The sequence below is a fragment of the Danio rerio genome, chromosome 9, assembly GCF_049306965.1.
Source record: "Danio rerio strain Tuebingen ecotype United States chromosome 9, GRCz12tu, whole genome shotgun sequence".
NCBI classification, from domain to species: Eukaryota; Metazoa; Chordata; class Actinopteri; order Cypriniformes; family Danionidae; genus Danio; species Danio rerio.
This window is the reverse complement of record NC_133184.1, coordinates 43053901-43080851: the sequence shown is the minus strand read 5'-3', so window position 1 is coordinate 43080851 and position 26951 is coordinate 43053901. Positions and strand designations below refer to the sequence as shown.

Below are 26951 nucleotides of genomic sequence, written 5' to 3'. Positions count from 1 at the left end.
CTTAAAGCATCATCCACACAAGTTTTCTCAAATAAACGTCACTACAAAGTCAAACCCAACGCTGGCCGAAGTGAGTCATTGCAGGATGTGATGCATGGCCATCAAAAATGAAACATGCTTAATTCAGCCAATGACGTGAGAGAATACTTGCATATATTATCACGCCGCCCAATAGGACGTTAGGTGGGCGTGTACGAGTGCGTTTGCTCGGCGTTCGTCATTAAAAAGATCCTCACAGACTCAGTAGGTGCGCAAAGTGTGGGAATTGACAGTGCCGTGGCTTCCAGAACTACAAGTTGTCTTCTAGTATTATTAAAAATAAAGACATTAAAACTGAAGTAGCTCGATAGAACTGAAATGTTACAGTTTAGGGCTTCAATTGTGCTGAAGGAGTTGATTCAAACCAGCCCTAAGCGTTTGTTGTCGGACATTATTAGGCACAAAAAGACTTTACCTAACGCGTACTGCTTCAGCGCTGCTAATAATGGCAGAATATCTAAACTAAACATTGTCCATTATGGAAGGTGTTTCATTCAGCCTTTAGCTGGGAGAAGATTCCTATGTACAAAGACCGAGGGAGCGATTGAACCCACTGAGACAGCGAAGAAAGATGAGACCGTCCAGGAAGCGGCGGCAGATAAGTACGGATTTTTATTTATTTATTTTGTCAGTTGATCATGACGCATGAGAAAATAAACGTTACTGATCTGGTGTCTATTACATGTGTGCAGCACACGCGCCAAAATACGCATGAATGGCTGGCAACGTGGCGCTGTGTGTACACTTTTACAGCAAGTGGATGGAGAACATGTGTAGTAATATTGTTATTAAACATGATTGATAAAAGTATAATAATACCGATTTTATTTGGTTTTGAACGAGTATGCAACGTTTCTGGAAATGGGACACTCCCTATTAATGTGAAGGGCATTCATACAAGCTAGATCTGTCATATGTGATGTTTTTGAACGGATTTTTATTCGTGAGTGAAGCTGACTTCCATGCACTGACTCGTATTTTCCGTTCACTTAAAGTGTGTCCTCTTTTTTTGAAGCGTGACTTCTGATCTGTCATTACATACTAAACAAGCCAATAGTATTCTAGTGTGGACTGTGAATAAGCATTTCATTGGTTTAACACTGATGGAATACGCCCCCTTTTTATTTATTTTTATTTATCTTTTTATTTTACCATGAATTTCCCATTCAGATATGCACCCCAAAATGGCAGCACAAAAAGTTTCAGATACAAAATTAGACACATAAAACATCACAAATTAAAATTTACACAAAACATTCACATGATTAATCCAGGTAGGACTTCAGAAGATTTTAAAAAATATTTAGAGATGGATTTGTTTCTAATATGATAACACTGATAACGCATTTCATTTAATAATGTAGGGCTGAAATGGGATAACACTGTTTTACTAAACTCTACACTCTTAGAAGAAATGGTGCAATGTTGTATTAAAATAGGTACAAACCCTTGTCACTGGGGCAGTACCTTTTTATGGGACAGAATTGTACCTTAAGACAAAGAAATACATTTGTACCATTGCCGTTTGAACCTAAAAGTACATGATTTGAACCATGGAAAACCAAAATGTCCCTTTGGCTTTTGAAACCTGCAGTTACAATATTGTACCATCATCAAAGGGACAAATCTGATCTATGAAGGTACCACTACAGCGACAAGACAATTTGTACCTTAACAGTGTCAAAAATGCTTACTAAACATTTATTTAAAATGCCTTAAATGTTTAGTTTACAATACCTATAGGTTTATATTTTGCCAGTTTTGTATTATTGAACTTAATGAATGTTCATGAGTTTCTATAAACATATGTTTTAAATGATGATTCTTGTTTTAATATGGAAATTATTAATAAATCACTTTGCCTTTCCAGTAATATTTATTTTATACATATTGTAATAAAGAAGGAGTTGTTCAACGTTTATGTACCTTTTTATGAGAGCAATTGTGTACCTTCACTTCACAGTTGTACCATAAAAGGCACAGAACAGCATCATAAGAGGTCTTTTCTGTACCATATAAGGTACAATATTTACAAAGGTACAAAACTGTTCCTCAAGGAACATTTTTTGTACCACCGTGTATCTTTTTTTCTGAGAGGAACAGTTAAATGTAGTTTAAAAGAATTTAGTGTACTATAACTACAAGTATAACATGATAAAAGTTTACAAATATAAGATGGCAATATACCCAATAATGCTCTAGCGGTGAATAGAAGCATAAGCATGTTTCTCCTTTGGTGCAGGGAAAACCATCAAACCATTTTGTACAAAGTACAATGATGGGTATGTGAAGATGCATTTATCACAAATCGTATTGCAGCATGAACTATACTGTCCAGCTTTTTTAAATAATGGCAGGTTTGCAGGCAAGGCAAGTTTATTTATATAGCACATTTCATACACAGTGGCAATTCAAAGTGCTTTACATAAACAGGAATAAACGTACCTAATGTTGGAGCACATCTGATCATTTCTGGAAGCTGATTCCAGCAGCAGGGGGCGTAATAGCTGAAGGCTGATTCACCCTGCTTTGACTGAACCCTTAGAATTTCTTGTTTATTTGATCCTAAAGATCTGAGTGATTTGTTAGGTTTGTATTCAGTGAGCATATCTGTAATGTATTGAGGTCCTAGGTCATTTAGTGATTTATATACCAGTAATAATACTTCAAAACAGGGGTTACCAATCTCAGTTCTGGAGGGCCGGTGTCCCTCCAGAGTTTAGCTCCAACTTGCCTCAACACACCTGCCTGGATGTTTCAAGTATACCTAGTAAGACTTTGATTAGCTTGTTCAGGTGTGTTTGAGTAGGGTTGGAGCGAAAATCTGCAGGACACCGGCCCTCCAGGAACAAGTTTGGTGACCCCTGCTTTAAAATATATTCTGAATGTAACTGGGAGCCAGTGTAAAAACCTGAGGACAGGTGTGATGTGCTCTGATATTCTGGTTCTAGTCAGAATCCTGGCAGAAGCGTTCTGGATGAGCTGCAACTGTTTGACTGTCTTTTTGGGAAGGCTAGTGAGGAGTCCATTACAGTAATCCACCCTGCTGGTGATAAAAGCATGAACAAGTTTTCAATGAAAACAATGCATCTAATTCTTGCAATGTTTTTAAGTTGATAGTACGCTGATTTACCAACTGCTTTGACATGACTATTGAATCTCAGATCTGTCTCCAGAATCACACCAAGATTCTTGACCTTGACCATGCATATAACTACATCTCCATAATCTAAATAATCACTGAATAGAAACAGATTTGGATAATTCTTTTTCTTGTTTTGAAATGACTTCTTAATACAAAAAAGAAAACCCAATTTTGGCCTGAGCGTCTTTACACGATTTTTAATATGAATATTAAAACCCAACCACTCATCAAACCATATGTCTAAATATTTATAGACCACTTTGAGGGATGTAAACAAAAACAATGATCCCATCATATTTCCTGTTAGATTTTTAATTTCTATAGCTTTAGAAAATCCAAAATGGTCCACATATTGAAAAAATAATGTTATGATATTGTTTTAACATTGAGTTGATTACAGTTATGAAATAGTTTAATAACAAGCAGGAATGTTTATGGGCCAATGGCATGACCACATTGAAATGGTCTATAACTGTTTACTTTTTCAAAACAGTCCCCCTTACAGGGTTAAGATTGGTAAAACTTCCATTTTTGTATGACTGCGATTAAAAACCATATATTTAGTGTTTTTTTTTTTGCATTTAAAGCCATCTTTAATTTCAGCAGTGATAGTTGCACTGCAGTTTTGCGCTTGCAAGCTTTAATGAACAAATTGTCCAATTTAGTTTAAACAAATGACTTAATGAGCTGTGATTATATACTTTGGCATTTTTAGTCAAAGAATATTAAGGAAGTTTTATCTTCCTGAAAATCAGCTGTGAAAAACACAATGGCTGCATAAAAAATAGCGTACTTCCTTACTGTAAAGTAGTCAAAGAACCACAGTATGTGGTTCTACAAGTAATCCTATATCTAATTTCATTGTAAACCGTAAAAATGTTGGGTTGCACAATATTCCATCATGTTAATACAACACAAATTGAGTAAGTTAACTTTTAACTGGGGCGAGGCAGTGGCGCAGTAGGTAGTGCTGTCGCCTCACAGCAAGAAGGTCCCTGGGTCGCTGGTTCAAACCTCAGCTCAGTTGGCGATTCTGTGTGGAGTTTGAATGTTCTCCCTGCCTTTGCGTGGGTTTCCTCCAGGTGCTCCGGTTTCCCCCACAGTCCAAAGACATGCGGTACAGGTTAATTGGATAGGCTAAATTGTCCGTTGTGTATGTGTATGTGTGTGTGTGTGTGTGAATGTGTGTGTGGATGTTTCCCAGAGATGGGTTGCGGCTGGAAGGGCATCCGCTGTGTAAAAACTTGCTGGATAAGTTGGCGGTTCATTTCGCTGTGGCGACCCCGGATTAATAAAGGGACTAAGACGACAAGAATATGAATGAACTTTTAAGTGGCTTGAATATAAAACAATTAAGTTGTCCCAATAAAACCCCTCAAGAATTTTGTTGATTCAGCTCATTTTAAGTAGTTTGAACGAGCAGCAAAATTATTTTTTGAGTTCACTCACAAAAGAAAAGACAAAAAGATTGCCTTTTTAAATAAGATTCTGACCCGTTCATGCAATAGACGTAGAGGGCACATGATTTTTTCACATGACATTTGTGAATCAAAGTTAAAGTCAGCTTTATTGTCTATTCAACCACATACAGAGTATCAAAACTGCATTACTCTCAGACCCTAGGTGCATGACAGAAAATATTAATACAAAAAGTATAATTTAAAAAAGAAATGACAATGAATTGGTGAAGTTTTGTTCCTCGCCACTGGCTTGCTTGGTTTGGGACTTGTGGAGCTGCACATCAATGGATTGCTCTTTAGTGTTTGGAGCCTTAGCAGTGAAAATTAAACCACACTGAACTGAACAACTGAACTAAAAAAAAAACTGGACTGACACAGTTTCAGTTTACTACAACTTCTATGTTAAGGTGCTTTGACACAATCTACATTGTAAAAGTGCTTTATAAATAAAGCGATGAACTGAATTAAATACAATTAATAAAATCTAAAAATATAAGTAAAAATACAAATTTTAAACAGTACAATTACACTTAAGGGTACATGGCAAGGAGTGCAAACCAGAGTACAGTATAATGCAAAACAGTATATAGTATATACCGTAATCGTGATAAAACTGCTGCTGAAATATCTCTTCAAAATAACAGAAGTAGTTAGTACAGACTACATTTTAACCAAATACATTCATTCGTCTGATTTATTCTGAACATATTATTTTAGTAGTCTAAAATAAATATAAGTTATTCAGACCATAAACTCTAACTATAATACACAATTTTAACAATCGTTTTAATCGAGAGTAGGGCTACATGATATTGAAAAAATCTATCATTGCGATATTTTTTATTCTGCGATATATATTTCGATACAACTACAAATTAACTAGATGGAAATAACTACTGTATTTGGAAAGAATTTATAATTTTTTAGATTGATTGGGATGATTCTGTAGGGTAGTGCACAAAATATAGTAAACTACAATCCTACAATACTATAATCTATAAGCAGCTAAATTCGCTAAAGAAAAATATACAAATGAAATAAAGAACGTTTTATTGTTTTCAGAGGAGTCAAACTGTTTTCAGATATACAGTAATTGAATAATCAAATGTAAAATAATACTGCATAGTCAATAAACAATAAACAATTCAATAAAATTGATCGTTATTAATCTATTAGTTACAAACGGTACAATTTCTTATGCCTGAATGCTTTTAAAACCTCACACAGTCACATGCCTCAAAAACACTTGCGAAATGATCAATTGCATATTGTAAATACTTGAGATGTGACTATTATGAATGATCACATTGCGATATTGATGCTAAAACGATATATTGTGCAGTCCTAATAGAGAGTGTGAAGCTATGTCATGCAAGAAGGATCTGATACTGATACTAAAATGCATACTGATGATATCTGCATGCCTTTTGCTTTGTTTTTGCCTTGAAATTAGACACTCATATTTTTCATCATTTCATTAATACAAAGAATGCAATTAAGTTGCTGCACTGCACGATGATGGGATGTTTTTGCAGTAGTTTTGCTGATACAGAAACGTACACACTGCTTTTTCCTGTATTTATTTCACACGCAACAGCAAATTCGAATTCCCTGAAACCTGTGAACAGTTTGGTTGCATGCAAGTGCAATAATTCATGATATGAGCGACAATTCTGATAGTTAAACTCCCAAAGGTACTGCTAATTATTAAACGAACCAAAAAACTATAGCTGACATTTTCTGAAACTCTCAATTAGGGTCATGATATTGGAAAAATCTGACATTGCGATATATATTTTTTAGTGCCATATATATTGCGATAGGATGCTCTATTTGAAAAGATTTCATTAATTTGGTCGACTGGGATGATCAAGTCTTTTTCTATGCAGTGCATTATAATAAATTACAAGCAAATATACATAAATAACTTGTGCTTTTTGGTTTCATAGGAAGCCAAACAGTATTCAAGTGCAGAAATTGAACAATCAAATGTAAAATAACATGGTCATGATTGTAAAATAATTTAAAAAACAAATTTTTAAGTAATATATTTAATCTAAACCTGCAACTATTGCAGATACACACATTGTGATATCGATACTCAAATATATATTGTTTAGCTTTACTTTCAATACTCTGATTGTTTTATTGAGATGACTCGATGAGTGCTGGGTTTAATTAGTGAAATTAGGGCTGTGCAGTTAATCAAAGTTTAATTAGGATTTTTGCCTCACAATTATTAAAAACAATAATTGAGATATAAAGATTATCGTGAGCCCAAACCCTTCCCAGCAGTCTACATTAATGACTATTAAAGCAAAATTTGAAGTGGAAATCAGTAAAATCATTTAATGTGACTATTGCAGCATGGTGCTTGACTTATTGATGTGTATTAGATTTATTAATGTTTTTAAAAGTGTGAAAGAGAACATGGGCTTTTCTGTGTATGCGCTCAGAGACAAACAGAAAGTGAACATGTAAAGTCATATTTTAGTTTAAGGTACGTCCAAATCAAACCTAAGGTAATCAAACCAAACCTGCCAATTATGAATAAACCCTCAGTGGATTTGTAGACAAACAAATATCAATTGAATTTATTAATCAGACTTGCAGGTGTGGTTAATGATTCCTTACTGTTTTTAATTAATTAGATGAGTTACTCCATACATAGCAGAAAGACTCGTTGAATCCTGCTGCCATAATAATGTGACTTAAAAAAAAGAGTCACTGTAGCATTCAGAGCTGCACATTATATAATTTCAGCATTCATATCGCAATGTGCACATCCACAATAGACATGTGTGAAATGTTCTCTTGGCATTAGAGTTGATCATATAGTTTGTTATTTCCCAGTACTGGGTTGCAGCTGGAGGGGTATCAGCTGTGTAAAACATATGCTGGATAGGTTTGTGGTTCATTCCGCTGTGGTGACCCTTGATAAATAAAGGGACTAAGCTGAAAGAAAATGAATGAATGTAGTTTGTCATTGGAAAATTTTGCCATAATTTAGTGAAAATGGATCATTTCCATGTGTTTTTAAAACCTGTGACTATTAATCATTTCAAGAGAGCTTGAAAACACAAGAAATAATAACATTTGTTGCTTTACACTCTAAAAATGCCAAGTTATTTCAACCCTAGGAACTAACCCAACTACTGGGTTATTTATTTTTTTTATTAAATGAATATGACAAATTTAACCCTATGTTTGGTTTAGTCCAAATTTTACCCAATTTGGGTTTAAATAACCCACCATTTCTTGATATTTTGATATTTTACATTTGATTATTCAAGTTCTGTCTTTGAATACTTTATGACATCTCAGAAAACCAGAAAAGTACTGTTTATTTCATTTGTATCTTTAGTCTATTGGATTCCTACTTGTGATTTGTTTATTGTATGTTACACAGATCAACTTCCCTACATAATCATCTAAATTTCTATTTAATCGCAAATTTATAGTTTTCGTGATAATAGTATATGCACATATCACAGACATGCATGACAAGTTACATTTATTTTATCCATTAATTGTTTATCTAAATTTGACCAATCAGAATTGGCCTCACTATCTTTATCCCCGCCTCCCTAGTAGTTGCTGTTCTGCTGTTGGCTGAAGCGGCCCAAAGGTGAAAGCAGATCTAAAAATAAAAACTAATGGCGGGAGTCGAGATGAGAGAAATGAAAAAAAAGAAAAGAAAACTGCCAATCAGACTAAGAATATCTGCTGATTTTTACTCATTCATAGTGTCTAAATGTTTGCACCTTGACACTGTTTTTTTGTCTGAATAAGAATTAATTATATCTTAAAATGGTCTTTTACCTGTTAATATCAATAAATAAATATAGATAAAAAAATAGAATTGGCGACATGGTGGCGTAGTAGGTAGTGCTGTCGCCTTACAGCAAGAAAGTCGCTGGTTCGAGACTCAGCTGGGTCAGTTGGCATTTCTGTGTGGAGTTTCCATGTTCTCCCCGCATTCGCATGGTTTTCCTGTGGGTGCTCCGGTTTCCCCCACAAGTCAATAGACATGCGGTGCAGGTGAATTGGGTAGGCTAAAATTGTCCGTAATGTATGAGTGTGAATGGGTGTTTCCCCATGATGGGTTGCAGCTGGAAGGGCTTCTGCTGCGTAAAACAAATGCTGGATAAGTTTTCAGTTCATTCTGCTGTGGCGCCCCCAGATTATTAAAGGGACTAAGCTGAAAAGAAAATGAATGAATGAAAAATAGCATTTTCCTATGGAAAGTATTGTAAGAAATTTTGTTTTGGCAACACTTAACAATAACCATTTTGTATATTTTTCCAGTATCGTGCAGCCCTAATCCTAACTCAAAAATTCTGAATTCCGTCCAACTATTCAAACCATCTGATTAGACGGTATTTATCATACAAAATGTGTCAGAGAAAAAAAAAATATCGCAGTATTTTTCCAATAGACCCTTTTGACATTTCCGGGCGGAAGTCATCATAGTTGGGCAAACTTAGAGCGCAGTGAATGGGAGAGTAAAACAAATTATATTTTTTCAATCCTATTGCTTAAATAATAATTTAAAAAAAACTTTTAAAATGGAAAAAAAAATGTGTGAGACTGAAAACAGCAGCCAGGTGAGAGAACAACATCAAATTTACTGTCCTGTTCCATACATGCTGCATTAGAAACACCTCGCATAAGCAGTAATTAGGGGTTCAAGCACTGTAAGGCCTAGTTTGTTTTTTGTAATTTGATGCAAAGATGATATAATACATATGTAAATACATATAAATGTTAATAGTTTTTTTTTATCAAAATCTTAATAGCGTAGTTAAAAATTAAGATGTTAATGACCATTAAATGCATCATAACAATCTTGTAAAAAGGGTCCATTTCGTGTAGCTATAGTAGGATTCAGTAACATTATTTATGTTTAACCATGAAAAGTAACGAGTCACAGGGATGAATCAAAATAAAACCGTTATGAATGTTTACTGTGTGTTAGTTGGAGAAGGGAGTGGCGGTGGCGGCGGCTCTTATCAGCTGCTAGATTATGACACCATAGATGCGGCAGCTGTGGAATGTCAATAATGCACTTCCGCAAACAGGCCACGAGCACATGGGCAGATCATTAAAACTCTGCCACAGTGTTGTCAGGCACCATTTTTCTCTTATTAACAAACAAATTATCCCATTTCTAGATGTATGTATTGAAAAAAAACACTCCCTGACAGTATTATTGATCTTTCCCTCACACTCCCTGTGGCTCACACAGTGTGCGTGACTCATCGCTCGTCTGTCCATATGGATTATTTATAAGATGACGCAGAAGGCTCGTGCTGTCCCTGCAGAGAGACTTTAATCGAGGGCTTGATCATCCTCTCACGGATGCCATCCTGTCTCATGATGACTGTGGTTATCCAGACTGTCTGCTTTGTGTTAGACAAGGTGAAGAGATGTGGGTTTTCGGCATTATTCGGGAGACTTTTAGCCTTCCTTTGCTATTCTGTTAATGAAACACTGGGCATTTGTTCAGCTGGCATAAAGAGGTTCATGATGTATAATCTTGTTTAGTGACTTGTTGGATTTGGACTAATAGGTAACATGTTGCATTACAGAAGATTTCACAAACTGCTAAACGGTCCTAGTTATGTGTACACATGTAATTGTTATTGTTATTAAGTAAAATAAAACAATTTCATTTGGATTAGGATTTTGGATTTGGATTCATTTGGATTAGGGCTCGGTGATATTGAAAAAAAAAAACAGTCTTGATAATTATTTTCTATATTGATTGATAACAATATATATTTCGATATAAGGTGTTAATGCTTTCAGATTTAAAAGAGCTCCCCAACAATGACTGAAGCCACAAAAATGAGAGGGTCTATTAAATGGCATGACGTTTATATTTCAATCATTACCTGTCACCAGTGATGATGCAAATCAGCATTATCACATCACACATTAACTGCTGTAATATATCTGGTTGTTGTGTGTATGGCCGAGCCTTAGACACACACACAGTCATTCTTCCACAGACTATATGCAGTCAAAACTCAAGCTTTTTGTTTCTTGTTGTACATATTGAAGGGGTAGTTTAAATTGCTACTGTATAAAAATACTACAAATGATAGGCATAATAATTATTATTCTGCCACAAACAATTGTCGAAACAAATATTAGCGAAACGATCATATGTGTTACACCACCAGCATAACGTGTAAGCCATGAAGAAGTGTTTAAATACAAGTGTTATAGAACTGATAATAATCAACGACCCTTGAAAATCTACAAAAATAGAGCACTTACTGTACATTATATTTTACTGTTTAAATTAGCCACAGTACACTACACTGAGAGAAAATGAAAGCAAAACTAATCTGAATGCAGTACTTTAAATGTCAAAACCACAAGTGGCTAGAAGAGACTGAACAACATTGATAGTAATTCAAAAATATATGTTTTGGCGGGCAGAATCTTACTATATTTTTGACATCACTTGCGGGCCGGAGGAAGGAGGTGGGCGGTCCCTAAGTTTAAGCGGTCCGCTGGCAGTTTAAGACCCCTGAGTAAAAATGTTTAGAGCTTATCATTGTTATTGACATAAATTTTACCGCAATTGGATATACTGTAATATCGTTTATTGGCCCAGCCCTAATTTGGATTATGCAGTTTTAACAAACGTAATGTGATTCTTAAAAATAACATAGCATAATTTAGCTATGGGGTCATCAAATCCACCAAATACTCAATTTATTTCAATATTATTAGTAGGGGTGTGATCCTGCTCTGGTCTCATGGTTCAGTTTAGTGACAATTATCATATTATCGATTTGGTTTAATTCAATGTCATGGTGCACTGGCAATTGTACAAGAACACAATTTTGTCTTTCAATACAAGCAGTCAGATTTATAAACTGAACCATTAGTTTAACCAGCTCAACAAAAACATGTTTTTTTGAATGTTCAGTATCAAACCAAACTCAAGTACAGGCACAGAACACATATAGAGCAAATACACAAAGGTAAATCATAATCCCGCTTGCTTTTTTAACACCGTAGAGTAGGCATGGGACGATAACCGGTTTCAAGGTTTACTGCAGTTTGGAAAAGCCAAGGTTTTAAAACCGTTAAAATTTTCTGTTATACTGTTACTACAGCGTATTTAAGTAGTTTTTTTTACGTATTTTAGTGACTTTTTTATTTTGTTTTTTAGGGCAACAGAATCTATAAAAAGACCCTCCTCATCAAAAAGCACGATTCAGGAAACATTTTAAAAACAAATCGTTTATAAGCCAGCATCCAAACATGTTATGAAATTAAACAGTGCAGTAGCTTACTTTATATCTAATGAAAGGAAAGATATCTAAAAACTCCTTTTTAAGTTGTAAAGAAATCTGTGTTTTTGAAACTAATGAAGATAGAAGTCAATAATTTATTTGAATGATTTAGCCTGACATGTTTACTGCTGCAAAATATTTTAAATGTTTCTTAAAAATAAAATATATTGTATTAAAATAAAAAAAGCTTTCTTTTTTATACGTCATTTAAAAAGAACATATTTTAGGCAAGTAACAGCAATATTTTTATCCAAGGTAGGTTATCATACAATCAGAATCTTACTCCGGCCCATGCCTATACCGTCAAGTGAGTTCTTAAACACCTATGATTGGCCATTGTGTTTACGCACTCAACAGAAATGGCTATGATTGGCTCTAATGGTCAGCACTGTTTAACATGCAGTGACGCGGACACTGAACAACAGCAATGTTGATTAGCTGATCCATGATGGACATGGTGGAGAAAACTTACTCTGCAGAAACTCTGCAGTATTGCTGTATTAGCCGAGAGAGGAAATGTTACCTCATAGACACCACCAGGTCAAAGGTTGAGAGAACAAGAGATGGGCCTTTACAGCTTTCATTTCCTCCCTAGCAATGAAATTAGGGCTCCAAGCAGTGAATTGTGCACAGTTATGTGCTTTTTAAGTAGTTGTAGCGTTGTAATTACTTGCGCTTGCCTCCCTTTATGACATACAGTATTGATGCCAGTATGTAATAACTGGTTATGATCTATTACCGAACTGATATCGAATTATCCGCATCTGCATTTCGGTGCATCGAAGAAACAATTCATTTTGACACACATTATTGGTTCTTTAGACACTTAAACTGACACACATTTGGTTTTTAAACTATGATAATAGATGCATTTAACTATTTACTCATGTGGCCACAAAAAAATCTCTACAACTCTGTAAATGAACCAGAATTAGCCTAAAAAGACAATAATACGCCATTAAAGTAAAATATCTTTAATATTTATTGCGTTAAGGACAAGCTTCAGGAAAAAAATTATCTTACCCATTTTTGAACTGCCACTATTGACAAATTTTGGATTGCCAAATCTCCAATAACCACTGTCATTTTGACCCCTCTCTATAATAAATTAATTAATAAATGACTCTGTATTTATATAGCTATCAATAATATATGTCATTGAGTAATTATAATTCAATGTCTCTAAACAAGGCATTTTAACTCAAAGTGGTCACTACATATATGTTTTTGCAGTGTTAATCTTAATTAATGGCAAGCTGACACTTTCATTTTGAAGCAATTAATTCTGCTTTCCTATGGAAATTAGATATTGATTGTTGATGTCATGGGGAGACTGAGTGTATTTGTAATGTTGAAAGAAGGCTAGTGGAGAGGTAAATTTCATCAGTCTGCTGGTGATGTTATGGGTAAAGTGAGGTCACCAGCTGCTGGTTTGGTGCTGAAACAAGACACATGCTGTCACAGACTCTCAGAGATTCACAGCACCGCTGTTGCCTTGACAACAAGACTAACAGGTTATAATGAAGGTGTGAGAGTGATACTTGATGTAGAATTGGTCTGATGATGAATATGATGCTAACGTGTAGTGCATTTAACTGCTAAAAGTGTCTAAAAAAGTGTATAATGTGTGTCTCTCTTTTTTGTTACTTGTTAATGTGATGTTACATTACATGGCAATACAATTCTGTTCTGAATAATATGATCTTTTGATTTACCTCCATCAAATTTAGTATAAATAATAACATTCATAATAATCCTCAAAAGATAATTGGAATGTGGAAATATACATTAATCATGTTGTTATAAAAAAATAAATTACACTGTTGTACATAACCTGTTATTATGAGATAATTTTAGTCATCTCTATTTTTAGCAGGACCTTGTAAGGTCAGTACGCATTTCTCTTATTGATTTGAGAGTGTCAGTTTATCTCTTGGGGATCCCAGAAATCCTTTGTGCTGTTCTCCACCTTTGATGGATTGGTTCTTGTGGAGTGATGCGTGAATGGCCTTCCACTCCCATATTAACAGATTTTTTTTTTTCATTCCACTCTTTGTAATGACTTTTTAATGTTCTACCCTGCCAGTGGTGGTGTCTGTATATCTACAACCGAGTAACCTTTGCAGTTCTAATAAGTCTCACAGAATGTTACTCTTTGGACTGGAGAACCAAAACTGCAAGTGTGAACAGTCTTAAAGATATTAGGACATTCAGAATACACTCACAAGAGTGAAGTCTGTGCGTTTTAACTGGAGATTGAATTGGATTGAATAAAAATGACAAGTTCAAAAATGTAAGAAAAAAAAAGTTTATAGACTGTGTGGTTTAGGGTTTGTGTGATGCACACATTCGCTGGCAAGCTCTCTTTTCAAATTGGCCACTTATTTAATTTAGAAGATGCCTACAGGTAGCTCTTTAGGTTTCAAAACACACCCATTTAATGAACACTAATTTGCTTAAGTAAATTGTAAGGCATTTTTGCATGTTTGTGTGATTAATATGAAGTTCTGAGGTTCTTTTGTGTAGAAATCTTCCATCACACCATGATTAAAAGTTCAATTAAGTTAAAAATCTACTTAAAATTAACTTTGTTAAATTAGAGTTTACTTATACTGTAGCTGGGCACATTTTCCTATCAAGCTTGTTTTTTATAGGTTGTGTGGAAAGTAACGTACGCACATTCCACGTCCTGTTTTGTGTGTAGACTACTAGGGTGTCCTTGGGGTCTTAAAAAGTATTCAAAGTAGATAAATCAATTTAGAGAAATTTAAGGCCCTTAAAAAGTCTTAAATTCTACTTGACAAGGTATTAAAATTTTGTTTCGAGTGGCTTGGTGGCTCAGTGGTTAGCACTGTCGCCTCACAGCAAGAAGGTTGCTGGTTTAAGTCCCAGCTGGGTCAGTTGGTATTTTTGTAGGGAGTTTGCGTATTCTCCCATGTTGGTGTGGGCACAGTCCAAAGACATGCGCCATAGGTGAATCGAATAAACTAAATTGGCAGTATTGTATGAGTTTGTGAATGAGAGCGTGTATGAGTGTTTCCCAGTACTGGGTTGCAGCTGGAAGGGCACCTATTGTGTAAAACATATGCTGGATAAGTTGGCGTTTCATTCCGCTCAGGCGACCCATGATAAATAAAGGAACTAAAGCCTGGTTTATACTTCTGCGTCAAGTGACCGGCGCAACTCACGGCGCAGGCAACGCGCGTGGCTGTGCATTTATACTTCTGCACGCTGTCTCCGTTGGTCTGCATTAACACTTCCGAAACGCTAGTGGGCAGTGAGGTGTAAATGTTCCTCTGTGTCGAGTTTCTTCGCTTCTGTTTTGCTATTCTGAACACTTCCTGGATGTACAAGTGACTCAAACTCGCTCATTTTGAGGCAGGAACCGGCGGACGTGCAACAACTTTAACCATGAGGTAAACACAGAACAAAACTTTCCATCCGGAGCTCCTTCACGGGACGCCATTCGTGCGGCTCTCGGTCCCGCCCAGACTCGTCGGCGCTAGCAAGCCGACCAATCACAGAGCTTGCGCTACGCGTTGTTGCGACGTGTAGTTACAATTTTTGAGAGGTGCACGTCAGTGACGGCGACGGCCACGGCGATGGGCTATGCGTCAGCGCCGTAGCATACGCCGGTGTTTGACGCAGAAGTATAAATCAGCCTTTAGCCGAAGGAAAATTAATTTTTGTTTCATTTTTGATTATAAAATGTACAGTTGTATGTTAAAGTTTGCCTGAGTTTAACCTGTGAATATTGACATGCTGTGTAGTTTAGGAAATTGATAAAATCCTGCTAGATTTGACATCATGCTTGCATGTTGTTTACTGCAGTAACCAGGCCAACACCGTTATTTGTACTGTTCTGTTGGCACCCCCTTGCTGAATTAGCATTTCTATTCAGTACATTAATGTTTTATTTTAAGATTAGTATCTTACAATATTTTGTAAATATACTTTTAATTCAAATGTCAGCAACGTTATCAGTTGAAACCTAAAGTGGTGATAAGGTCTTAAAATCTATGGAAAGAGAAGGTCTTAAAAGGTATTGAATTTGACTCCCTGATTCCTGTATATACCGTGACCACATTTATAAGTTAGAACTCTAAAGATGTCTGGGTCTGTGTTTGTGTCTCTCTGTGTTTGTAACATGATGCATAAATCCTTTAGCATGACAGGCATCAACTACCTCCAGGAGGTTGAAATAACATGGGGTCACTGAAAGGCAGCGAGGGTTATATGCCTAAAAATAGCAGAATGATGGGCGCCAAAACATATGGTCTGTGTGCAGTTTAGCGTTATCCATCCTCTTGATGACTAAAGTACACCTTTTATTGGGTATTTATTTGAATCTCTGTCTTACTTTCACTGCAGAGTCATGGTCATCTGTTGTTTAACAGCCACCCGTGGGCATTTGATTCACTGCTGATGATGACCTCCTGCCTAATGAGTTAAATAGGTGCGCTCAAGCCCTCTCCGACTGTTCAGAGTAATGTGTTCAAGGCGACAGAGTGTGAAAAATTGACTGAGCTCTTGTATTTGTCCGCCAGTGTACTTGTTTTCCAAACCAGTGAAGATTTTGCTAAAAGCTGTCCAACATGGCTCCATCTGGCCCCAAAAGATATGTAGTTTTTATTTAATATGGATCTCATCTTCTACATTGTTAACAACGATATGTGGATACATTTGCAATAGAAAACTATATTTTAAAGTGCCCTATTAGGCTTTTTGCATCATAGCTGCTTGTTAAAGCTCTGGGTTTCAAATATAAAAGTGCACAATAAATAAATATAAAATGACTTGGGCGAAATGATAAATCTCATAGAAGTCATCTCTAATCCTGAGAAGCGATATATGACACGAGGATATAGTAGCATTTCTGTCAATTCAAACAATTAATAGTTGTAAGAGTTCACACTTAGCCCTAAGCTCACGAGATCCTCGAGCCTGGGGCTCCCTCTCACTGCAGGGCGAGAGGGCAGTTTGAGCTCAGGTGGGTCTCGAGAACTCCCCAGCTTGATAATGGTGAATGTAGATTATGAATAGCTATAGGGAGTACATTTTGAATTTAACGCTTGTCTGTGATGTCGATTTAGTTTTGTAAATTTACTTATGTTACATGTTTTTGGTCTGTGGGAGGAAACCGGAGAACCCGGGGAAAACCTACGCAAACACGGAGAGCACATGCAGACTCCACACAGAAATGCCAACTTGGCCAAGTAAAGATCTGAGCCTGTGACATTCTTGCTGTGAGGCAATGATGCTAACCATTGGGCCTCTGTGCTGCCCTTACAAGAACTGTAAGTTCTGGAGTAGTGATGGGAGGGGGGATTCTTTAAGACGAAGATGGGTAAGGTAAGATACTCTGGTTACTTATAGTGATTTGGGAATCGTCAGATTGGTGAATCGTGCGTTAGCTAATGAGGGACCAGCTGCTATCAATCATAAGCGCGTGCTCCTCTGGAAATTAGTTTATAAATAAACTTCACTTATATATATTGAACACATGTTTGATGATTTCTTTTTTACATTTTAAAGTATATACCCAGATACAAACTCATTCATATGTAATCGTATTTCTCGTTTATTTTGAACTTATGAGCAAGTGTTTGATTAAAAATGTAAAAATATTAAGTAAATGTTAATAAAATATAAAACACTTTTCAGAAACGAAAGATTACAGGTCCAAAATAAAAATAATAAATATCGCTCAATAAAATGCAGTGTAAACATTGAACTTTCTCATGTCATGATGAAGCTCATAAAATGAAATATTAGACTTTTATTTTTTTTTATATTTATATTGTCATAATGGTAGTCACGGTGGCGCAGTGGGTCGCATGATCACCTCACAGCAAGAAGGTCGCTGGTTCGTGCCCCGGCAGTGTCAGTTGGCATTTCTCTGTGGAGTTTGCATGTTCTCCCCATGTTCATGTGGGATTCCTCTGGGTGCTTCGGTTTCCCCCACAGTCCAAAAACATGCGCTGTAGGTGATTTTGGATAAACAACGTTGGCCATAATGTATGTGTTTGAATGCAAGAGTGTATGGGTGTTTCCCACTGTTGGGTTGCGGCTGGAAGGGCATCCGCTGTGTAAAACATACGGTTGCGGTTCATTCCGCTGTGGCGACCCCTGATTGATAAAAGGACTAAGCCGAAAAGAAAATAAATGAATATCGTCATATTGTACAGCCCTAAAACCAGACTGCTTGAAGGTCATCAGTCAATACTGTCTTTTTTCCAGCCATATCCTATGTAAGTTTATGACAGATTTGCCCAGGTTTTATGCCACAAAAGCCAATCCATTGTGCATGTGTTCTTCAACGGTGAGTTGTGGATGTTATTAAATCATCATTGATATTTGTCCTACTCAAGTTAGGCCTGATGATTGACTGGTGATCAACTACTTTTTTTATTTTACCATTGTGTACTTCAGGGTTGTGTTGACATTATAAAATGAAACCATTTTTAATGCTTGTATCAAAATTTATACTAGCTAAGAGTAATACTTATATAGCTAAAATTCAGAATGGTAGTGGTTTTTGCTTTCCAAACTGTATTGCAAGCAGTAAACCAATCACAACAGACTGGGTCATGATTTGACCAATCAGAGCAGAGTAGGCACTTGGAAAAAAGGGGGCTTAATGGGTCTTTGAATGAACGATTTGAGACACTGTAAGAAAAGAAATGATGCTGCTATGGTTAATATCAGAAACTTAAATGTAAACACTATAAGCTCAGTGGCTAGTGCAGCAAAAAGGTTGTTGGTTCAAGCCTCAGCTGGGTCAGTTGGCATTTCTATGTGGAGTTTGCATGTTCTCCCTGTATTGGTGTGGGTTTACTCCGAGTGCTCTGGTTTCCCCCAAACGTTGTCAGTAGTGTATGTGTGTGAATGAGAGCGTAAAACATATGCTGAATAAGTTGGCAGTTCATTCCGCTGTGGCAACCCCTGATTAATAAAGGGACTGAGCTGAAAAGAAAATGAATGAATGAATGACAAAGTCAATGCAAATGAGCAAATAGAGGCAAATTTCTGCTGGGCAACACAATTTGCACACCATATTTGTCATGATAGTGTGGAATTTGCTTCAATCCCATCTTACCTCACAAGTTCAAATAATTCAACTGATGCAAAACACCTCGCAAGGGGAAAAACATACCCCGAGTAAACTAGAGCAAGTGATGCTGTGCTTCTGGTTTGATCTCTGCATAGATGTTTTTGATGACTTCCAAACAAAATGAGTTATGCTAGATTAGTTTCCATTGCTGTTGAGTTTGTTTTTCTGCTTACTGGGCCCGTTTTTACCTTATTAGCTATGCATTTTCTGAAGTTTTATGGGTGATTGCTAGTACAAGCTAACTCATGGGATATTCTGATACGGTCACTTCTCTAGGTCATCTGTGGGATCATATTGTCACATACACTTCTTAATGAAGTGATTTGTAGCACATACTTTTAAAATCAGTCAGATAGTTTAGGCTGTTACTTACTGTTTTGCACGATAGCTATACAGTCCTTATCACTCATTGGCTGTCTGGCATATCAGTAGAAACAAATCTCCTAAATTGCCAACAAATTGCTAGGATTAGCAGCTCAAAAGGTGAATGAACTTGAAGATATGATACCTGCCATTAGCTATTATCTGACAGGTTGATCTGCCAGCACACTCTTGTCTATCAGGCAGGTGCAGTGCAGTCATCTGACACCTGAATCCTGTGGTGAATGCTCTCCTCTCTCTACCCCAAGGGCCCCAGAGAGGCGCAGGTTTCCACAGTCCTAAAGAGAGCTTGGTACTTGACACAGCTCTATAATATTGCAGTCAAGACTCAGAAGCTTCAGTCTTCACTGCCAGTTGAATAAAATTTACACAGCAGCTTTATTGGTAGTAGGGTTGAGCCAACCTGATTTCACCAAGTAGGACATGTTCCAGGATTAACATCTATGTTAATCCTGGAACAACACTCCAATCAGAATTTAGGGATATGTTTACAGTTTACAGTATGTTCAGTTTAGGCTTACAGGTTTATGCACTTCTACATGATTGTTATCCAGCTATTTTTACCCTCTGATTTTGGGAATATTTTACAGTTTGGATTGGTTTAAGGGTTTGGAATAGCTATGGATTACATTTTCGAACAAAAATGATGATTCAGAATCAACATAGATGTTAATCCAGGATCGCGACATGCGTAGGGTTGTCAAAAACTTCAAGTTCGGTACCTGTCGGTCCTAAAATTTTAAAAAATGTCCATTTGAGCATGTGGCCATTGTGTTCACTTGCTCAATAGAAATGACTGTGATTGGCCGTGAAGGTCATCGGTTCACCATTCTTCACCGCTGTTCACCAAGTGCAAACACAGATACATGTACACCGGGGCAGTTCAAAGCCGTGTAGATCGGTCGATCCATCAGCGGATCACTCATATGTCAGCTCAAAGACAGACCAGCTGATCTTGGTGACTTTGAAACGCTCCAGTGTCCCTATCTGTGTTTACACTTGGTAAACAGCGGTCAAGCAATTAATTTTACAGCCAATCAAAAGTGGCCAGTCAGTGGTGTTTTTAAATTTTATTATCGATTGGTACCGAACTCAATACTTTTGACAACCCTAATTGGTATTATTTCATCTGTCAGAGGAAAAAAAGTTTTTAAACATGTAAAGATGTTGTTTTGTAACAAAATTATTATTTAGTTTCCAGTTAATAAATGAAACCTGTTTCCTGAGGTCTGTGGAAGAAGAAATTCATCATGGGTTTTGGTCATTTTCAACTTCCTTTACGTACAGCAGTTGGCTGGCCATCTGATGGCTCTGTTGAGGATTGTTTTACTGCCAGTGGTATGTTGCTCATTCAAATAAAGGGCCATTTTTGTCAGGAAAGCCCAACTTGTTGTTTATCAATGTAACAAAGTTTTGCATCTTTCCCTTCCAGATCACACTTGTTGTGCACTGGATACTAGAAATGGGACAGATTATGGAAAAATACCAAACCAAATTTATTTTATTTTATTTTTTACAATGTAAAAGAAAAAGAAAAGAAAATGAAAACCAGGACTGGATATGAACCAAACTGACAATTTTGTGAACCGTCCCATCCCTACTGGCTACTGTACTTAGTGTTTCCTTAGCAGGTACATGTTGGTTTCTTATGGTTTGTCAGTCTTCACATTCTTTATTGGCCATAATTTATTAATCCTTGTTTGAATTATACAATCCTATATGATTTATAATCTTGTATCGTAAGTCATTAAAGTTCAGAAGCCTTGAAATAACCCCCAGTAACACTCCAGGGTTTTTCCTATGAGTGCCCTATAAAGAGTTAAAAGCAGGGAGTAGTAGGGTCGACCTTTTTAGACCGTATGTTTTGTTTTTATTGGTATTATTATTAAAAATATATATTTATTATAAGTATATATATCATTTTAAATATTTGTTAAATATGTTCCCTTCCATTCAGTGCATTACATTTATATATAAATATGTATGTTGTATTATTATCATTTATCAACCATTAGTAATTTTTTTTTATTATTAATTGAATCATTTAAAATAATTTGCCAATACCATGAATTATTATTGACATTGGTTCTAGTAGCAGTTACTATGATCAGCTTTTTCTCATTGCAAAATTCATTATCAGATTACTCTCGTGTGTATTTTATCATGCACTGAAATCAGAATCTTCTGTACTTTGGATTGAGGATCAGGATTGTGGATGGAAGTTCACAGACAGGAAGAACACAAGTCATAATTAGCATCCAGTTTCCACTAATTCCACCGGGACGTTTAACAAACTCTGAGGGTCACAGTCTCCTTTAATGAGGATCAAGCTTTAAGACTAATAAACAACTGTTAAACTTAGTGCTGTGTGGTGCACTCACTTGGCCTGAAGAAAACCAGCAAAGGTGAAGGTGTTGTATTGTAAGAGCATCCAATATTTATTGTCTATGAATATATACATTTAAAGACAAAATAAAAGTATTAGCCGTCCAGTGAAATTTCCCAAAAATTTCCCAAGTCATGTTTAAAAGAGCCAAGCAATTTTTTTCATCTTTCAGATTGGCTGGGAATTTTTTTAATTGAAATCATTTAAAGGTCAATATTTTAATTCTTTCTTTTTCAGATCGGCTACAGAACAAACTACTGTTGTCAAACGCTTACCGAATTAACCTAACTTGCCTAGTTCACCTAATAACCTTAATTAAGCATTTAAATGTCATTTTAAGCTGAACACTAGTATCTTACAAAATAACTAGTAAAATTTTATGTACTGTCATCATGGTAAAGACAAAGAATAGTTATTAGAAATTAGTTATTAGAAGTATTATGTTTTAAATGTGTTCAATTTTTCCTCTCTCATCCCTTGGGAGAAATATTTGAAAAAGAATTAAAATTTCACAAGAGTGATAATTATTTTGTCTTCTACTCTATATATCATATTTTTTTTCTTTTTAAATTAACAATCTTAGCTGACATTGTCATTGGCTTTGCAAATAAAACATACATCTTTACAGTCCAAAAACTCTGACCACATGATGAAACTTACCAGAATGCAGTTAAAATGACACCCATAAATTACACAGTTATGATGAAAGTCAAAATATCTCTGTATGACTTTTGTTTTTTGTATGTTTATAAAACATGATATATCATAGTGAAGTAATATCACAATATCAGCATGTGTGCCGTTAATGCATTTGATTTTTTGGGTAAGGGGGGAGGGTGTTTTGCAGCTTGTGCAGTAAGCAAACACGGATTAAGCGTGATTTACATGTGAATAATAATAATAATAATTCCTTACATTTATTTAGCGCTTTTCTGGGCACTCAAAGCGCTTTACATAATGGGGGGAATCTCCTCATCCACGGCACGGCAGCCATTTTGCGCCAGACCGCACACCACACACCAGCTGATTGAAAGACGGCGCTCACTGAGCAGTATTGCATCCCTGTCGCTATACTGGGGCATTAGGACCCACACACCAGCTGATTGTTGGAGAGGAGACAGAGTGATGAAGCCAATTGAAATATGGGGATGGTTAGGAGGCCATGATGGACAGAGGCCAGTGGGCAGATTTGGCCAGGATGCCAGGGTTAAACCCCTACTCTTTTTCGAAGGACATCCTGGGATTTTTAATGACCACAGAGAGTCGGGTCCTCGGTTAAATGTCTCATCCGAAAGACGGGGCTCACTGAGTAGTATAGCATCCCCGTCACTATACTGGGGCATTAGGACCCACACAGACCGCAGGCTTGGCGCCCCCTGCTGGCCTCACTAACACCACTTCCGGCAGCAGCCTAGCTGTCCCATGTGGTCTCCCATCCAGGTACTGACCGGGCGCAGCCCTGCTTAGCTTCAGTGGGCGACCATGTGAGAGTTGCAGAGAGCTAGCTGCCTGCAATGCAAAGATGCGATTAGACATCCTGTGGCGCAAATTGGCCGTTTTGTGCGTTTGACGTGCTGCAAAAAAAGTGTGAGCAAACTGAGCAATGGAACTGACAGAAAAGCAAGCAGATCACAATGATGGAGATTGGATCAAGGATGACGGCTGCTGGATGTGACCGAATTGAAAGACATTACAAATAAAACACAAATAAACACACACTAACACTGGCTCAAAAAATTAAATCAGGAATTATTTATCCAGCAGTGTTTAGTGTTGAAGTGAGGCACAAATGCTAGCCAGACCCGCTAGTTTGATGTCTACTGTATAGTTGGAAAGAAAAATAATGGAAGTATAATGTCTATCGCTTTTCAACATTTTTCAAAATATCTTCTTTTGTGTTTAACATAATAAAGAAACTCATATATTTTCGGAAAAAGTGAAGGGTGAGTAAATAATGAGAGAATTAAAATGTTTAGGTGAACTATCCCTTAAAAATATATTTTATATACAGTGAGGTGTCATTTTCACACCAGTTCCAGCCATAACTGTAAAGCATTTTTTTTATATTTGTGCTGCTTCAGAATAAACCCACAATCTCTGCTGTGAGGTCACGGTCTGCACAGCCTGTGGTTTTTGGATTCCTGCTGGGCTTCTCTTCTGTGAGCAGCCAGTGCTGTGTGAATAAGCGCGTAATGTTTGTTTTATTAAGTCTGCAGGAGGGCGATGAGCTATCAGGCTCTCTGAGAATCCCTGGAATCTGTGTATGGTCACAGAAATATTACAGAGATGAAGAGGAAAACGGGCTGGTGGCAATGAGATGTGTGGATTTATAATGCTGAAGACCTCTAGTGTTAATTGGATCCCAAAGGTCCAGTGCAGATGAGAAACACTCATTTCTTTTTTCAGGTCTTTTGCTTTTGTTAGGCTTGCTCTTTCTAGCACATGCTGATAAGCAATTGTGAGAAGCCTACAATTGATTTGAAATCATATCACAGGTTGTTGACTGCTTCAAATGACCTCATTTCAAATAGCATTTCTGTGTCCTTAGCTTAGCTGCTGAATCAATGTAATTGGAAAAAAAACATTTTTTTTTCAGCTTGATGACTAGAGGTGGGAATCTTTAGGGACTTCACAATCTGATTGTGATTCTGGTAGTAAGGCAAGGCAAGTTTATTTATATAGCACATTTCATACACAGTGGCAATTCAAAGTGCTTTACATAAACAGGAATAAAAAAGACAAGTTTAGGACATAAAATGCAGACAATAAAATGATTAAAAACAGATAAAAACTATTTAAAATGTGTTAAAATAGGTTATAAAAGAAAGAAAAAGAAAAAGAAAAAACATAATAGTGCAATCTGTCGGACGTAGCACAGTGCTCATACAGTAAAGGCACAGCTAAACAGATGTGTTTTCAGTCTTGATTTGAACATGCCTAATGTTGGAGCACATCTGATCATTTCTGGAAGCTGATTCCAGCAGCGAGTGGCATAGTGGCTGAAGGCAGATTCACCCTGCTTTGACTGAACTCTTGGAATTTCTAGTTTATATGATCCTAAAGATCTGAGTGATTTGTTAGGTTTGTATTCAGTGAGCATATCTGTAATGTAGTGAGGTCCTAGGCCATTTAGTGATTTATAGACCAGTAATAATACTTTAAAATCTATTCTGAATGTAACTGGGAGCCAGTGTAGAGACCTGAGGACAGGTGTGATGTGCTCTGATTTCCTGCTTCTAGTAACTAGTAACAAATTAATTCCAAAACAATTCTTCACCTCCTAGTTCATTTAAATGCAGAATTGATTATTGATTCTTTTAAATAATAGACAAAGAATTGCGATGCATCAAGGATTTATTTAAACAATAAAAAAAAAAAACTAATGATCTATTGAGCTGTTTGTCTTGTCTTAACTTTTTTCCCCCTGCGTTTTCTTGTACATTTTAATTTAATGCACTTATGGTTCTCTTACAGGAATATTTTAAAACGTTTATTATCACTGAAAATGGTGTCAGCTTATTAAAACCAAATAGCTTTCATCAGGACTGGTTTGATAATGCCTGTGCAACTGAATTTCATTGTCATGTAAAGCTGCTAAACCCTCTGTTTTGACATGGAAAAAATGTGTACAAAAATATTTGGAGCTGTAAAGCACTGTCAACAGGTCATCAATGCATAAATTCAAACATTTAAAAATGAAGTGCAACATCAGAAAGGAAGATTTACAATAATAATAATTATTTTTTTCTTTTCTTTTCTTTTTTTTACCTGTTAACATTCCAAAAACAGAATTGCATTGTTCAAAAGTTAGTGCTCAAAGCAATACTGTAATGTTGTATTTAATATAATTGTTTTAAAGTTGGTCAAAATACATCCAAATGTAGTTTCTACAATATATAAAAATAAACATTGGGAAGTCACATTTAATGATGAATAAAATATCAACTTCTCTTTTTAAAAATGATGTACGCAAGCATGAGTTGAATCTAATACATATTACATCATGAATAATGTTTGATTCGTACTTCATCAGTTTTTTTTTTATGAACAGTTTGTTTGATGTGTTTGTTATATGTTTTTCATTCATTCTGCATGTTTTTCTCTCCCTCATTGCACTGCCTGCTGTTTTTTTGTCTGTAAGTATATAAGTTTTCAATTGTCACTTTCACATTATCACTCCTTTCTCAACAACTTCCCTTTCTCTGTTTCACAACCCTCAAAAATGAACCCAACTGACTGAAACGATGATCCCAAATGATCGAATAATCATCTTTTTTATACATATATCATTCCCACGGCATCTTTAGAAGTGCACTCAAATGAACGGTATTTAAATTAGATGTAATCAAATCACATAACCTGTATGAAAGTCAATGGGGCGCTGTAAAAAGTTGTATATCTGGTAATGGTTGTGAGTAGTGATGGTTTGATAGGATGTCAGGAAATACAGTGTTGTTGCTCAGGCTCTGTTGTAAAGGGTGTTTTTGGCTCAGTGCCACAGCCGCTTACGGAGAGCTCCATTAGACTCAAAGCCATCTAAATGTGATAATGCAACGGCTAACTCTGGTCGGCTCTTAATAGACCTTGGCAAGAGTGAATCTTGACTTTAGTATTGCGCAATCGTTATGCGTGTTTGCATTGCAGAAGACTGTAACATGACCTTTTGTAGATGGTTAACATACTGTATGATGACATCATGTTTTAAAAAAGCAATAAACACACCATGTATTTTTTTTGCATAAATTATAAAAAAAAATATAAAAATGTTTAAAAGTAATAATTCACAATATAATAATTTGACCGTATTAATTAAAGTAATCTTTATTATTATTATTATTATTATTATTAGTTTATTAGTAGTAGTAGTAGTAGTAGTGTTGTAAGCTTTTAATAATAATAATAATTATTATTATTATTATTTTTACCAGCTGAAGTGTAGTGTGAAGGAGGAAGACAAGATGAGCATTTAACATATATTTATTAGACAAACAATAACAAAAACAAAACTAGAACAAACTAGGGAACACACAGCCATTATGAGAGTAACGAAAATACAACTAACAGGGGAACGAGAGGGGAAACGAATTGAGATATATATAGTCCTAGTCAT

At 36.1% G+C, this 26951-nt stretch overlaps 1 protein-coding gene across 12 annotated transcripts in view; it reads left to right on the top strand.

Annotated features, from left to right (window-relative positions):
• The first annotated feature begins 234 nt into the window (after positions 1-234).
• The window catches only part of glsb (glutaminase b), a 79362-nt gene continuing 52645 nt past the window's right edge, over positions 235-26951 (top strand). For all 12 annotated transcript variants that reach the window (XM_005167899.6, XM_073913007.1, XM_688079.11 and 9 more), the window contains exon 1: positions 235-641. In XM_005167899.6, coding sequence (XP_005167956.1) covers positions 358-641 — 284 coding nt within the window. In that variant the 5' untranslated portion in view covers positions 235-357. The remainder of the gene's footprint in view (positions 642-26951) is intronic.